The 16,101-nt window shown below is 23.6% G+C and overlaps 1 protein-coding gene across 1 annotated transcript in view; it reads right to left on the bottom strand.

Moving 5' to 3' along the window:
- Positions 1 to 16,101, bottom strand: part of LOC127179467 (1-phosphatidylinositol 4,5-bisphosphate phosphodiesterase beta-1) — a 105,229-nt gene that overhangs the window by 11,544 nt on the left and 77,584 nt on the right. Inside the window, exons 15-25 of the mRNA XM_051133000.1 lie at positions 15,072 to 15,148; positions 13,187 to 13,283; positions 13,023 to 13,107; positions 10,477 to 10,601; positions 10,216 to 10,370; positions 7,477 to 7,641; positions 7,292 to 7,391; positions 5,084 to 5,188; positions 2,341 to 2,456; positions 1,934 to 2,069; positions 1,734 to 1,787 (exon numbers count right to left, since the gene is read on the bottom strand). Of these exons, the coding sequence (XP_050988957.1) occupies positions 1,734 to 1,787; positions 1,934 to 2,069; positions 2,341 to 2,456; positions 5,084 to 5,188; positions 7,292 to 7,391; positions 7,477 to 7,641; positions 10,216 to 10,370; positions 10,477 to 10,601; positions 13,023 to 13,107; positions 13,187 to 13,283; positions 15,072 to 15,148 (1,215 nt within the window). The remainder of the gene's footprint in view (positions 1 to 1,733; positions 1,788 to 1,933; positions 2,070 to 2,340; positions 2,457 to 5,083; positions 5,189 to 7,291; positions 7,392 to 7,476; positions 7,642 to 10,215; positions 10,371 to 10,476; positions 10,602 to 13,022; positions 13,108 to 13,186; positions 13,284 to 15,071; positions 15,149 to 16,101) is intronic.

Raw genomic sequence — 16,101 nt, forward strand, 5'->3', positions numbered from 1 at the left:
TCACCTGCGGCTGTTTGTGTTTCTTTGATTTCTCAAATAAAATGAGCGAAATATAGTTTCTCTCAAGGTACATACATCATTTATATTGCACACTTTTATTTATTTATTTAGTTTCTGTATTTATTTATTTGTATTTTGATATATTTTAATTTTATTTAAAATAACCTGTCATGTTTGTTTATTTGATTTTTTGTTTATGTACGCATGTCTATAGAAACATACGTTAATTATATATATATACACACACACACACACACATATTATATTAACAAAATATTATATAACAATGGTATTTTTATATAACCTGCCATGGTTTGTATCTGTATGCATATAGAAACATAAATAATTATTTTATATTTAAGTATATTTAAAATTTTATTTAAAATAACCTGGCATGTTTTATTAGATTTGTTTTTGTATATGTATACAGAATGTATATGTCTAATATATATCAATAATCAATATCGATATTAATACATTATATATATTAATATATTTTGCTCATATCAATAAAATATAATATATTACATATTCTTATTTCTGCATTATTTTATATTTTAGTATTTTCTAATTTTATTTAAAATAAATTGTCACATTTTAATTATTAGATTTTTAAAAATATATTTTAGATATTAGATATATCTAAACAAAATTACATTTGATATATATACACACTTAATATATATAGATAAAAAATATTGTATTCATATCAATATAATATAATATAATATTATAATGATATTATGTATAATTAATACATATATTATGTGTACATATACACATATAATAATTTCTTATATTTATAATATAATATGTTTTATATTATAATATAATATAAACATTTTTTTTAATAATATGCCATGGTTTGTTTTATTCTCTTTTTTTCCTGTGTAAGTGTATAGAAACACAAACTTCTAGAAAATATATTTCTGTATTATTTTATATTTTAGTATATTCTAATTTTATTTAAAACAACTCACATTCTAATTCTTATTCTTATTTTTATTATTTATATATTAGATATTTCTAAAGAAAATTACATTTGCTATATATACAAACACATAATATAATATAATATAAAATTATATTATATATAATTAATATAATAAATATAGTTTCTTATATTTATAATATATTTTATATTATAATATAATAGTCTTTTTTAACAGTAATCCACAGAATAGAAAATATATTTCTGTAATAGTATATATTTTAGTATATTCTTATATATATATATATATATATATATATATATTTTTTTTTTTTTTTAATTTATTTATTTTGTTTTAAATAATATAAATAATATTGAATTATATTATATAATTAATAATTAATAAACACAATACATAAATACAGATAAATAATATGTTATTCATATCAACATATAATATATAATAACTGTCTTATTTTTTAAATAACCCGCAATGTTTTATTTTATTCTATTTTTGTAATGTATACAGAAACACAAACCAATTATATTTCTGTATTATTTCATATTTTAATATATTTTAATTTGATTTGAAATAACTAATATTATCATGGTTTGTCTATTTATTTCTATACATGTATTATTACAAAATCAATTGATATTAAAAAAATATTAATCTAAAAAAATAATGTAAAAATTAAAATTTATATAAAACATTTTATGTACATTTTCAATATCCCTAAATCAAAAGTTTGGACTACATCATTAGAAAAAGTAACAAAAAGCCATTTAATGTGCTACTGACCGGTGAGGACGCTCTGAATCAGATCTTCAGTCTTTGCCGCTGGTTTTGTTGAGCCTGAATCATAACGGGACAAGATTTCATCACATAAGACTCATGCATATCTGTTTTCTCTCCCATCTTATAGACAGTAGATCTGGAATAGTATTGACAGTATGGATTTATAGTTTTATATGAGAAGTTAAGCTGTGTGAAGCTCTGACCTGTGGACTGCGGCTGTGTGCTGATCTGGGACGCGGGTTTAGGAGCGGCGCTGGGCGCGTGACTCAGTCCGTTCTCGACCGGGACGGGTTTGGGTTCGCTCTTAACCTCCGAAGGGTTTTCAACACCAGGATCCGCCTGAATAACAACAAACTTCATCATCAAAACCTCACATACTATTCAATCACGATCAGTTTCACAGCTCCAGACTGCTCTGCAAAATGAAAAACATTCGAACTCATTACAACGGTTTCATTCATAAGCAAATGAATTCACTGGTAATGAGTAATGTGATTAGAGTTCAGGCAGAGTATTTAGTGAAGTGATCCCAGTGCAATCTGATGTGCTGCCTGATGGTCACGCGCACGCCGTCTCGACAGCTCTGGAGATCGGCTCGTGTCTCGTGTACCTCTTTGGTGTCTTTCTCCTCTTCTCCCTCCTCTAAAGTGAGCGCCGCCAGCTGTTTGGATCTCTGCTCCATCAGGTTGACGTATCTGATGGGGTTGGACAGCGCTTCGATCACATCTGATCAGCACAGAAACACAAACAATCAGTCCTGGCAAACACAAATCCTGCTGCTTTCAATCAGTTTGTAACTTGAAAAACTTAAAAATAAAAAATATTAGATTTGATTTTATGACATTAGCATTTCACTTGAGTGTACAATTAACAGTTCCTTCAGTTAACAATTGTAACTTTACAAAACAATCATTTGCATATTCAAAACCTCAAGCAATTCAGTTCAGAAATATTATATCGTTTTTTATGACAAAGGATTTTAGTTTATTAATTTAACAATTAATCATTTTTGGTTAACAATCATTACTTCTCCCACAAAATTTTGCAACTTCATTACTTGAAACAATACAGCCAAAAAAAAAAAAAAAAAATGCACAAATATATTTTAGAAAAAACATCCAAAATAATAAAATAATAGCTAAAGAAATTCAAAAATATTGTATTTGTTTTCATACATGACATTTTAGTTAACAAGTACAACTTAAAATAAATAAATAAATAATAATAATAATTATATATATATATATATATATATATATATATATATATCAAAAAACATCCATAATAGGCAAAGAAATTAAAAAACATTATATTTGTATTATTATGTTTGATTTTACATATGACATTTACTTTTTAGTTTAGTTAACAACTATAATTTTCACAATATTGCTCAATTTCAAAACCTCAAGCAATTCAGAAATATTATATTTGATGTTATTTATGACAGGATTTTAATTTAGTTAACAATTAGCAGTTTTTGGTTAACAATTATAACTTCTTCTTTTACAATATTTTGCAACTTTATTACAGCCAAAATAATAGTCAAAGAAATTCACAAATATATTTTAGAAATATAGATATTTCACATTTTTTGCAACTTCAAAAACATCCAAAATAATAAAATAACAACCAAAGAAATTCAAAAATATTGCATTTGATTATATATGACATTAGCATTTTAGTTAACAATTATAACTTTAAAAAATATATATATTTTGCAATTTCAAAATTTTTCAAAAAAAAAAAGCCAAAGGAATATTTTATTGATTTTATATATAACAATCATTTTAGTCAACACTTATTTAAAAAATATTTTGTAACTTTAAAACTTAATAAAAACATTCACAATAAAATAAAAGCCAAGAAATTACAAAATATTTACATTTGATTTTATATTTATTACAATTATAACTTTTTAAAAAATATTTCGCAGCTTCAAAACTTAAAAAAAAACAATAAAAAGAATAAAACAAAAAATATAATAAATAAAATATAATAAAATAAAATATATTAAAATAAAAATATTATATTTGATTTTATATGACATCAGCGTTTTAGTTAACAATTGTTTTTCTTTCTTTTAATATATTTTGCAACCTCAAAACTTAAACATTAATAAAACTTTAACATCTAATATAATAAAAAATAATTAAATTATTATATTTGATTTTATGACACCAGCATTTTAGTTAACAATTATAACCTTTTTAAAAAAATATTTTGCATCTTCAGAACTTAAAACCATCCAAAATAATAGCCAAAGAAATTCAAACCTTTTATATTTGATTTTATAATATTAGCATTTTAATTTAATCAGCAATTAACAATTCTAACTTCTCCCATAATATTTTGCTACTACAAAAGCTTAGTCAAAGAAATACTAGAATTTAACTGTTTTAAGTTAACATTTATAACTCTTATTTTTCATAATATTTTGCAACTTCTACATGACATTAGCATTGGTTTGCCCCTTTTAAAGGCTTTTTTCTTACAGTGACATTTTGCTCATTCAAATGTAATATTCAAAGCTTCAGAACAGGTGGAAACCCATAATTAAGAGACATTTATGAAAATATTTTGGCCTTTTATGGGTCAGCTCGTCTTTTAAAAGGCCAAGAATCATTTTCATTTACATAAAGAATGTGTTATATTCAACATTTGCATAATAAAGAAGCAAAAGTGCAAAACTATTATCATTATTTCTGATTTACATAAAACATTTTACATCTTCTGTGGGGTCTATATCACTGCTGATGTAATATTCAAATGAACATTTGCATATTAAATGAATGAATGAAGTCATTTAGTCCAGACGGGATTGTGTTGGGAATACAGAAGAGCCCGAACAAACGTGTGAAACGCTGCTGAGCGGGTCAGTGCTGTTGTTCCTCTGTGGTTTAACACCTTTTAACTAAAGCACAACACCAACAGGTGCATTCTGGGTACTGGAGACGTCAATCTGTCCCACAATCCCTCGTCTCATAGTTTCGGGATGCAAATGAGGGCCAATGAAAGCCGCTGGGATACAGATAAAAACACCCCTCACGAAAAACAATGTGATACTGTGAATGGATCAGATGGTAATACCATGGTACTTGGATATATACCATAGTACTGAATGATTTTCAGTCATAATTCACACCAAAGTAAGTATTTGTCACGTTTGGCAAATTAAAATGAGCTTGTGATGTTCACTCATATTTACCATGGTATTTATATGGTACACTGAGGTCATTTTACTGGACACCATGGTATTACTATGGTACTTGAAGTACTTTTTGACAGTGTCAGATCCTAAAAGAGCAAATTAAGCTGTTTCAGGTGGCAAATGATTACTGTAGGTAATTTCTTACCGGCGAATGTATCGGGAACGTAGTCTTTCACCTCGATATACACGAATATAGCAGGAAGAGTCAGAGCTTGATTCTTTTCATTTCTTAAACCGATGTAACGATAACCTGCGAGAATATGACACAATTACGTTTTAATACAATAAAAAACATTTAATGTCTTGTAATAATGCAACAGAATAAAATACTATGCGATTTTGTTGCTAAATAATAATAATAATAATAATAATAATAAATAATAATAAATTCTTATTAATATATTAAAATAAAACTAACTTTAATCTAAATTACAATTTTACAAAACACATAAAAACAAAATGTAACAAAAAAAAACATCCAAAATAATAAAAGTCAAAGAAATTAATATATATATATATATATATATATTTGATTTTATATATTAACAACAACAATAATAGTAATTACAAAAATAATTATCATTATTATTATAATTGAACAATTATAACTTTTTAATATATATTTTGCAACTTTAAAACTTAAAAAAAAAAAAAAAATCAAAGAACTTTAAAAATATTATATTTTATGTTATATATAACATTGGCATTTTAGTTATTATTATTATTATTATTAATATAATAAAATAATCTAACTCAACATTAAATGCTAAAATTGGGATATATTATAAATTACTAATTTTTAAAAAATTTCAATATGTTAATAACAATACTAAAATATATTATTATTATTATTATTACAATCTACTATATCTACTAAACTATATCTACATTTTCATGTTGTAAAATGTTTTTAGCCTTTTAATTAAGATCACAGTTAGATCATTTTAATATATAATTTATTATTATTATTATTAATATTGTTAATTATTTAATCATTGTAATAATCATATTAAAATATATGTTGTTATTAAAATAATTTAATTCTAAATTAAATGCTAAAAAACAAAAGTTAAAACTAAAAATAATATATATAATATATATTTATAGAATATATATTTTATATTCCCACTCATAATACAATACATTAAAAGAAAAATAAAGTACAACTATTTCTAAATTTTTATGTTGTGAAATGTGCTATTTATTATTATCATTATTATTACTATTATTATTAATAATAATAATAATAATAATATATTCAAATAATCAAACTCTAAATTAAGTGCTAAATGGGGATATATTATTTATTATTAAATTATTTTAATAATAATAATAATAATAATAATGAATTATTTATTGATTTATCTATATTATTTATTTAATTATTGTAATAATAATAATATTGAAATATATTAATATTATTGTTGTTATTAAAATAATTTAATTCTAAATTAAATGCTAAAAAACACAAAAGTTAAAACTGAAATTATATTTTATATTCCCACTCATAATAAAGTACAACTACATCTACATTTCAATGTTGTAAAATGTGCTATTATTTTTATTATTATTATTATTACTAATATTACTATTAATATATTCAAATAATCAAACTCTACATTAAATGCTAAATGGGGATATATTATATATTATTATTAAATTATAGTAATAATAATAATAATAATAATAATAAATTATTATTATTATGATTATTATTATTATTGTTAATTATTTAATTATTGTAATAATAATGTTAAAATATATGAATATTATTATTGTTGTTATTAAAATAATTTAATTCTAAATTAAATGCTAAATGGGGATATATTATATATTATTAAATTATTTTAATAATAATAACAATAATAATTACAATACAATAAAAGAAAAGAAAAAAAGCACAACTATATCAGCATTATTGTACATAAAATCTAAATGTAGACTAAATCACCATCAATAGTTGCCTTTAACAACATTTTTTCTCCTGAATCACAACAGATAACAGTTAATCAATTTTAAAGACCAATACACCCAGTTTCTGTTAATAAATGAAGTTTGAAAACAAGTAACTTTGTTATATTTTAATCTATATGGAGAAGGTTCTGAATACATTGTTCAACAAAAAGTCGTTAGTTTGGTCTGTATAAATGAAGTGCTGGTTTGTTGTTGCGACTCTCGCAAAGGCAAAATAATGCAAGAAGGGAGAGACCAATCATATGTCGGTATGCAAATGCTGTGATGACATCATCACTGTTTATAAAAACACAAACAACAGCACAGACTGAAACACAGAGAACGTTTCACACTCAAATGAGTCTGTGAGTCAGGCTGGTTGAACAAAGCTGATTCTCACCCGGACGAATGGCTGAGACGGGGATGATGCGATGGCCGATGAACTTGCCGCCCTCTTCATACACGGCTATCCTGAGCGACGCCAGCGTGGGCAAAACAACCTGACCCAGAAACAACACCGTTATTGATTTCACACTCTCTCCGAGCGTCTGACGAACGCTCGCGGCGCAACAGAAACAGCCCTACTTTTTTAAAGACGATGGGCTCCTCGTCCCACACCGGGTTGATGGCGTTGCTCTGGGACGTCTTTGTCTTGAAAGCTTTTCGTCTCGTGTCGACGGGGAGTCCAAACATGTCAATCTCCACATAAACGCCCACCTTCTTGTCAGTCAGAAACTGTCCTGATATGATCTAAAGAGACACGGAGATAGAAACGAAATAGAAACATAACCAGAGCTCAGGAAACCACTCTGACAATCAGAATTTAAAGGGCTTCAACTACAGCTAGAAAGACTCAAACTAAAGTGAACCGAAGTGAACGATAAGGGAACAATATCTTTTAAATAAGAGCTAAATTATATTATTTTTACAGTATTTTTCTGGAACAAAAACAATCTTAGCATTAATACTGAACATGCAAAATTTAAACTATAAATTATTTTATTTTCATGGTGTTTTTCTGAAAGTAAAACTAATTTGGGCATCAAAATTGAACATAAATTTAAATTAAAAAAATGATATAATTTTACAGTTTTTTTTTTATGAAACAAAAACTAATTTGGGCATCAAAATTGAACATAAATTTAAATTAAAATTATACTTTTTTTATAGTATCTCCATAGAGCAAAACTAAATTAGGCATTAAAATGTAACATTTCAAAATAAACAAGTTACAAGTTTAAATTATAAATCATCCCATTTTAATATTTTTCTGAAACAAAAGTGACTCAAACTAAAGTGAACTGATGTAAGGGAACAATATCTTTTAATTAAGAGCTAAATTATATCATTTTTACAGTATTGTACAGGAACAAAAACAATTTTAGCATTAATACTGAACATGCAAAATTTAAACTATAAATTATTTTATTTTCATGGTGTTTTTCTGAAAGTAAAACTAATTTAGGCATCAAACCCAAACATATATATTTAAATGATAAATTATGTAATTTTTGTAGTATTTTTTTAGGAATTAAATATTAAAAATATTATATAAAAAATGTGGGCATCAAATTTGAACATATACATTTCAGTTCTAAATTACAGCATTTTTATAGCATTTTTTAACAACAAAAACTAATTTAGCCATCAAAATTGAACGTAAATTTAAATTAAAAAATTATATAATTTTATAGTATTTCTATGAAACACAAACTAATTTAGGCACCAAAACTGAACCTAAATTTAAATTAAAATTATACATTTTTTTTATAGCATTTCCATAAAACAAAACTAAATTAGGCATTAAAATTTAACATTTTAAAATAAACAAATATAAATAAATAAATAAATAAAACAAGTTACAAGTTTAAATTATAAATCATCCCATTTTAATATTATTTTTCTGAAACAAAAGTGACTCAAACTAAAGTGAACTGATGTAAGGGAACAATATCTTTTAATTAAGAGCTAAATTATATAATTTTTACAGTATTGTACAGGAGCAAAAACAATTTTAGCATTAATACTGAACATGCAAAATTTAAACTATAAATTATTTTATTTTAATGGTGTTTTTCTGAAAGTAAAACTAATTTGGGCATCAAACCCAAACATATATATTTAAATGATAAATTATGTAATTTTTGTAGTATTTTTTTTAGGAATGAAATACTACAAATATTATATAAAAATATTTGGGCATCAAATCTGAACATATAAATTTCAGTTCTGAATTACAGAACTTTAATAGCATTTTTCCAGAACAAAAACTAATTAAGCCATCACAATTGAACATAAATGTAAATAAATAATGATATAATTTTATAGTATTTCTATGAAACAAAAACTAATTTAGGCACCACAATTAAAAAAAATTATCCTAAAAATTATATATTTTTTATAGTATTTCCATGGAACAAAAACTACATTAGACAGCAAAACTAAACATTTTAAATTAAACAAGTTAAAGGTTTTAATAGCATTTAAAACTTTTAATAGCATTTTTTTAAAATAAAATTAAATAGTATTTGTCTGGAACATCAAATTTGAACAAATTTAAATTACAAATTATTTTAAATAAAACTAAATTTAAAAACTAAAATTCAAAAACTAAATTTAAATGATAAATTATAAAACTTCTGTTTCTGTTTCTATTCTGCATTTTTTTCTGATTTGGGCATTAAAATTGAACATATAAGGATAGATTACAAATTATATCATTTTATAGTATTTTTTTTTCCGGAAAAAAGTAATTTAGTAATTTAATTTGTCCGAACTGAACAAAATTGAAATGATAAACGATATCATTTTATAATATTTTTCTGGCACAAAAACTAATTTGGGCATCAAAAAATATGAATTTACATGATCAGTTATATCATTTTTGTAGTATTTTTCTGAAAAAAAAAAAAAAAAAAAAAACTATTTTAGCATTAATACTGAACACACAACATTTTAACTACGAACAATTTCATTTTCATTGTGTTTTTCTGGAAGAAAAACTAATTTGGACATCAAAACTGAATATATATATTTAAATAATAAATAAATATAATTTTTGTAGTATTTTCTTGGAATTAAAAATATTTGGGCATCAAATCTGAACATATAAATTTCAGTTCTAAATTACAGCATTTTTAGCTGAACAAAATTTTGAACAAGCTCAACAAAAATTTACACCAAATACAAAATAAAATAAAAAAATCACTGATTGCACTGCAATAATCCATTGCACACTAAAATGTGCCAGTCAAAAGCCAAATGTTGTCATTATTGCTTTGAAAGCTGCTTTTTGAAGAAGTCAAGCTGTATCATATGTCTGACCTTCACTGATAAGGTGTTGGCGACGATGCCGTCCACAGTGCTTTCTGTGAAGGGGTCGAAATGTTTGTCTGGTCGTCGCATGAACTCTGGTTTGAGTCTGTAGCCGCTCTTCCCGTTGTACTCGTACATGCCGAGGTTCAGCTGCATGGACAGATCTGAGAGAGACAGATATAAAATAAAGATTTCAGTGGACATTTCAGAACAGTGAAGTCATATTTTCATAATTCTTTCCCAAAGCGTTTTGATTATTCACGGTCTCACCGATGGTCTGAAAGTTGAGTGCTACGAGCTGACAGCCGGCGTTCCAGAAAACCTGCGGCATGTAGTTGGAGGAATCCACACGCGTTCCTTTAGGATAAATCCTGCTCAGCTGAAACTTGTTGTATCTACATGCACACGGTTAAGGGAGCGGCATAACGAACAACACAGAGAAATCAATAAATCATTCACCTGCATTACAACCGGGACATGCATGTGTGATCATCATCAGAACATCAGTCAAATTGGGTGAATCTGAAAAAAAAAAACGTATCTCTGCACAATAAAAATAAATAAATAAGTAAATAAATAAATAAGTAAAGTAAAATATGAAAGAAATGTTTTATAATGACTTTTTTGCTGTAGCATTCTGTAGCATTAAAAAATATATTTTAACTAAATAAAAAAAAAAAGAAATGAGAAATGCTGCCTTCTCATCTCACTGAAATAAAAAAAGATTATTTGTATTAATTTTTTTTAATATTATTAATTAATTATTAAATTATATTATTTTTATAGTAGTTTTCTTGAACAAAATCTAATTTGGGCATCAAAATTGAACATATACATTTAAATCATAAGTTATATCATGTTTATTTATTAAGTAAATAAAATTAAAATTATTAAAACAATTAAAATGACTATTTAATTTAAATTTTTGAAGGATAAAAACTAATTTGGGCATCAAAATTGAACATATACATTTAAATCATAAATTATATCATGTTTATTTATTAAGTAAATTATTTAAAAAAAAATAAAATGATAAACTATTTAAATTTAATGGTATTTTTCAAGAATAAAAACTAATTTGGTCATCAAAATTGAACGTATAAGTTTTAATCATAAATTATATTATTTTTATAGTATTTTTCTCAAACAAATCTAATTTGGGCAGCAAAATTGAACATAAATTAAAATTATTAACTATATAATTTTTATTGTATTTTTCAAGAATAAAAACTAATTCGGTCATCAAAATTGAACGTATAAGTTTTAATCATAAATTATATTATTTTTATAGTATTTTTTTCTTGAACAAATCTAATTTGGGCAGCAAAACTGAACATAAATTAAAATTATTAACTATATAATTTTTATTGAATTTTTCAAGAATAAAAACTAATTTGGTCATCAAAATGGAACATAAATTTTAATCATAAATTATATTATTTTTATAGTATTTTTCTCAAACAAAATCTAATTTGGGCATCAAATTTGAACATATACACTTAAAACATAAATTATATTATTTTTATAGTATTTTTCTTGAACAAATCAAATATGGGCATTATAATTAAACATATACATTTACATAATAAATTATATCATGTTTATTTATTAAATAAAATTTAAATGATTTAAAAAATTAAGATGACAAACTATTTAATTTTAATTCTTCAAGAATAAAAACTAATTTGGGCATTAAAATAGAACGTATACATTTTAATCATAAATTATATTATTTTTATAATATTTTTCTCAAACAAAATCTAATTTGGGCATCAAAATTGAACATAAATTAAAATGATAATCTATATAATTTTAATGGTATTTTTCAAGAATAAAAACTAATTTGGTCATCAAAATAAAACAGAAATTTTAATCATAAATTATATTATTTTAATAGTATTTTTTTTTTTAACAAAATCTAATTTGGGCATCAAAATTGAACATATACATTTAAATCATAAATTATATCATGTTTATTTATTAAGTAAATAAAATGAAAATGATAAAAAAAATTAAAATGACAAGCTATTTCATTTGAATTTTTCAAGAATAAAAACTAATTTGGCCATCAAAATGGAATATATGAATTTTAATCATAAATTATATTATTTTTATAGTATTTTTTTAAAAACAAAATCTAATTTGGGCATCAAAATTGAACATACATTTAAATCATAAATTACATCATGTTTATGTACTAAAAAACAAAATTAAAATGATTAAAAAAATTTAAATGACTAACTATTTAAGTTTAATTTTTCAAGAATAAAACCTAATTTGGGAATCAAAATGGAATTTATGAATTTTAATCAATATGTTTATTGTATTTTTCTGCAACAAAAACTAATTTGGGCATAAAAATGTATTTAAATGATAAAATAAAAATAAAAATATTTTTAATACGATAATGATATTCATGAAATACTGTTTAATAATGCAACTGTTAACTAACATACTGTTAACTAAATGCAATTCAGCTAACATATTGTTTTCTTTTACAGTATAATACTGATAATTTGGGGTGAAAATGTACTTAACTGTCATAAAAAACCTATAAAAATAGTCGGTTTGTCTCATCCAAATATGTGCATGTGAGATTTGAGATTTGAGAGCACAATTTTAGTGAATCACTAATATTTTAGTCTGTTCTCTTACATGTTTTCTAAAGAGTTGGAAACAAAGCATGAGTCAGATGAACTACTGTCTGACAGATTTGATTATTTAGGTCATAAGTTTGGTCATGAATAATAGATGCGCTCGTCCTGGTTTGCCGTGGTGTGTCTGATCAGACATGTGGCTTGTGTTTTAAAGGATGCTCGACGAACTCCACCGGCGTCTTGGTGAGATGCTCCAGCGCTTTGGTCTCCACGAACGACGACATCTGATAACTGCGTTTGCTCTCTGAAAGCAGACAAATCTGGTTTGAATGAGATCTGCAAACGGGCAAACACTTGAGCGTGCTGCGTGCGCTCACACTCACTCTTGGAAATCTCAAACGAGTGGAATTTAGTGGGCTGGATGTAGTTGACCAGCGTGGACATTTCTTCAGTGGCAAAGGCTTCAGATCCTGCTGTACCCTGAATAAAAAACAACAAGTATCAGTGAGTTTGATCATTTTCTAAATGTTATACTCCATATTTGACTATCTGACTATATATAAAGGTGTTTTTTTAAGTGTTTCAAGCCTAATTTTGTACTGTATTGATGAAAAAGTAGAAAAAAAGAGTTCAAATATTTTATTTAAAAAGTCAAAAGAGAATTGAACTAATGTTGATAACCTCAAAATGGCCAATGAATCCGTTTCGAAAACAAAATGGACTAAAACTAAAACCATTAACTATAAATATTAGATCAAAACTTAAACTTAAAAAACATAAATGAATTAGAAATTAGAAAAAAAAAAACCTAAATTGAAAATTTAAATAAAAAAAGACTAAAACTGAAATAAAAATAAATTAAAGGTATATAGAAATATTTAAAAATAAATAAATAGATAAATAAAAAATAGATTTTTTTTTTTTTTTGGCAACTAACAAACACAGAAAAATAATTAAAAATCGATTAAAGCTGTATAGAAGTATTTTTAAAAAAATACAACGAAAAATAGAGATTAAAAATGAATTCGAAATTAGAGATTAAAAAATAAAGCTGAAGTACAAAAACCACTAAAATTGAAATAAATAAATCAATTTAAGATATATAGACGTATTTTGTAACGAACAAAAATGGAAATTACAAATGTTGCCTTAGCAAGTAACTGAAATAAAACAGGTTATTTTTATTTATTAAAAAGTACTTAAATGACTAAAAGTAAAAAATAAAATAAAATAAAATAAAAATAAATTAAAGCTATATAGAAAATGAAATAAATAAATAAAATGAAAATTAACTAATAAACTAAAAATGACAAAAGCACTAAAAGTTACTAAAATGAAAATACACAAAATAAAAGCTAATTCAAAATATGAATCAATACTTTAATATAAAAGCATAAATAAATAAAATAAATTAAAAGAAAAATAAAAGAAAAATAAATAAACTAAAAGCACTAAATTAACTGTCATTTTGGGTTGATTTATTTTATTTTATTTTATTTTATTATTAAACATCAAAAAAGTAAAAAAAAAAATTCTTTTGAGCAGTTTTTCTTTTGAACAAAATCTAATTCCCTTAAATAAATTAAAGGTATATAGAACTATTTAAAAAAAAAAAAAAAAAAAAAATAGAAATGTTGCTTTGGCAACTAAGAAATACAAAAGTTAAAGAAGAGGTAAATTATTAAAACAATTAAAAATCTATTAAAGCGGTATAGAAGCATTTAAAAAAACAACAACAATGAAAAATAGAGATTAAAAATTGATTAGTAATTAGAGATTAAAATAAAGTACAATAACCACTTAAATGGAAATAAATAAATAAATAAATTTAAGATATATAGATGTATTTTGTAAAGAACAAAAATGGAAATTACAAATGTTGCCTTAGCAAGTAACTGAAATACTGTACATTTAAGCTGAAGCACTAAAAGTAACACTGAAATAAACATAAATTAAAGCTATATAGAAATATAAAATAAACTTAAACTGAATTTGATTAACTAAAATAAATTATTTTAAGCTGAAGTACTAAAATGACAAAATTCCAATTTATTAAAAATTAGAAATTAAAAATGTTGCCTTGGCATCCAACTGAAATAAAATAGGTTATATAAGCTATATGAAAAAAATGAAATAAATAAAATAAAAATTAACTAATAAACTAAAAATGACAAAAGCACAAAGTTACTAAAATGAAAATAAAGAAAATAAAAGCTAATTCAAAACATGAATCAATACTATAATATAAAAGCATAAACTCTTCCTGACCTCATCCATGGACTTCTTACAGTCATCATCGTCATCATCTTCATCTTCATCATCCTCAGCCTCAACCTCTGCAGGAGCTAAATGATAAAAAACAGGATCAAATCAAACTTCATTCACAACAAATGTTGAACACCTCAAACTGCACTGAACAAAGACTGGTGTGAGATATAATTTTTGGTGATGTGTGCATTAACATAAGTAATTTATTTAATTATTTATTATCATTAAATATATATATATATATATATATATAAATAGCTTTAATTTTTAAATAATTGATTTCATTTGTGCATAAATATAATTTATTTAAGATTATTTCCACCCCCTTAAAAAACAAAAACAAATCAATAAATAAATTAACTGTCATTTTTGGTTGATTTATTTTATTTTATTTTATTAGATAAATAACAATAAGTTAAATAATTGTAATTTTTTGGTGATTTATTTCTTTTCAGCATAAATATAACTAAAAAAAATATTTGTCATTAAAATAAACATCAAACAAGTAAATAATTGTCATTTTTGGTTGGTTAACTAATTAATTAATTTTATTTCATTTTATTAGATAAATATCACTAAATTGAATAATTGTCATTTTTGTGATGTATTTCTTTTGAGCATTAATATAATTATATATTTGTCATTAAAATAAACATCAAACAAGTAAATAAAAATCATCATTTTGGGTTAATTTATTTTATTTTTAATTATTAAAAATATTTGTCCTTAAATTAAACATTAAAAAAGTAAATAAGTGTCATTTTTGGTTGATTTATTTTATTTTATTTTATTTTATGTTATTTTATTTGATTTTATTAGATAAATATAAATAAATTAAATAATTGCCATTTTTTGGTGATCTATTTCTTTTAAGCATAAATATAATTTTAAAAATATTTGTCAGTAAAATAAACATCAAAAAAGTAAACAAGTGTCATTTTTGGTCGACTTATTTTATTTTATTTTATTTGATAAATATCAGTAAAGTAAATAATTGTCATTTTTTGATGATCTATTTCTGTTGAGCATA

This window comes from Labeo rohita, chromosome 17 (genome assembly GCF_022985175.1).
Source record: "Labeo rohita strain BAU-BD-2019 chromosome 17, IGBB_LRoh.1.0, whole genome shotgun sequence".
Lineage (NCBI taxonomy): Eukaryota > Metazoa > Chordata > Actinopteri > Cypriniformes > Cyprinidae > Labeo > Labeo rohita.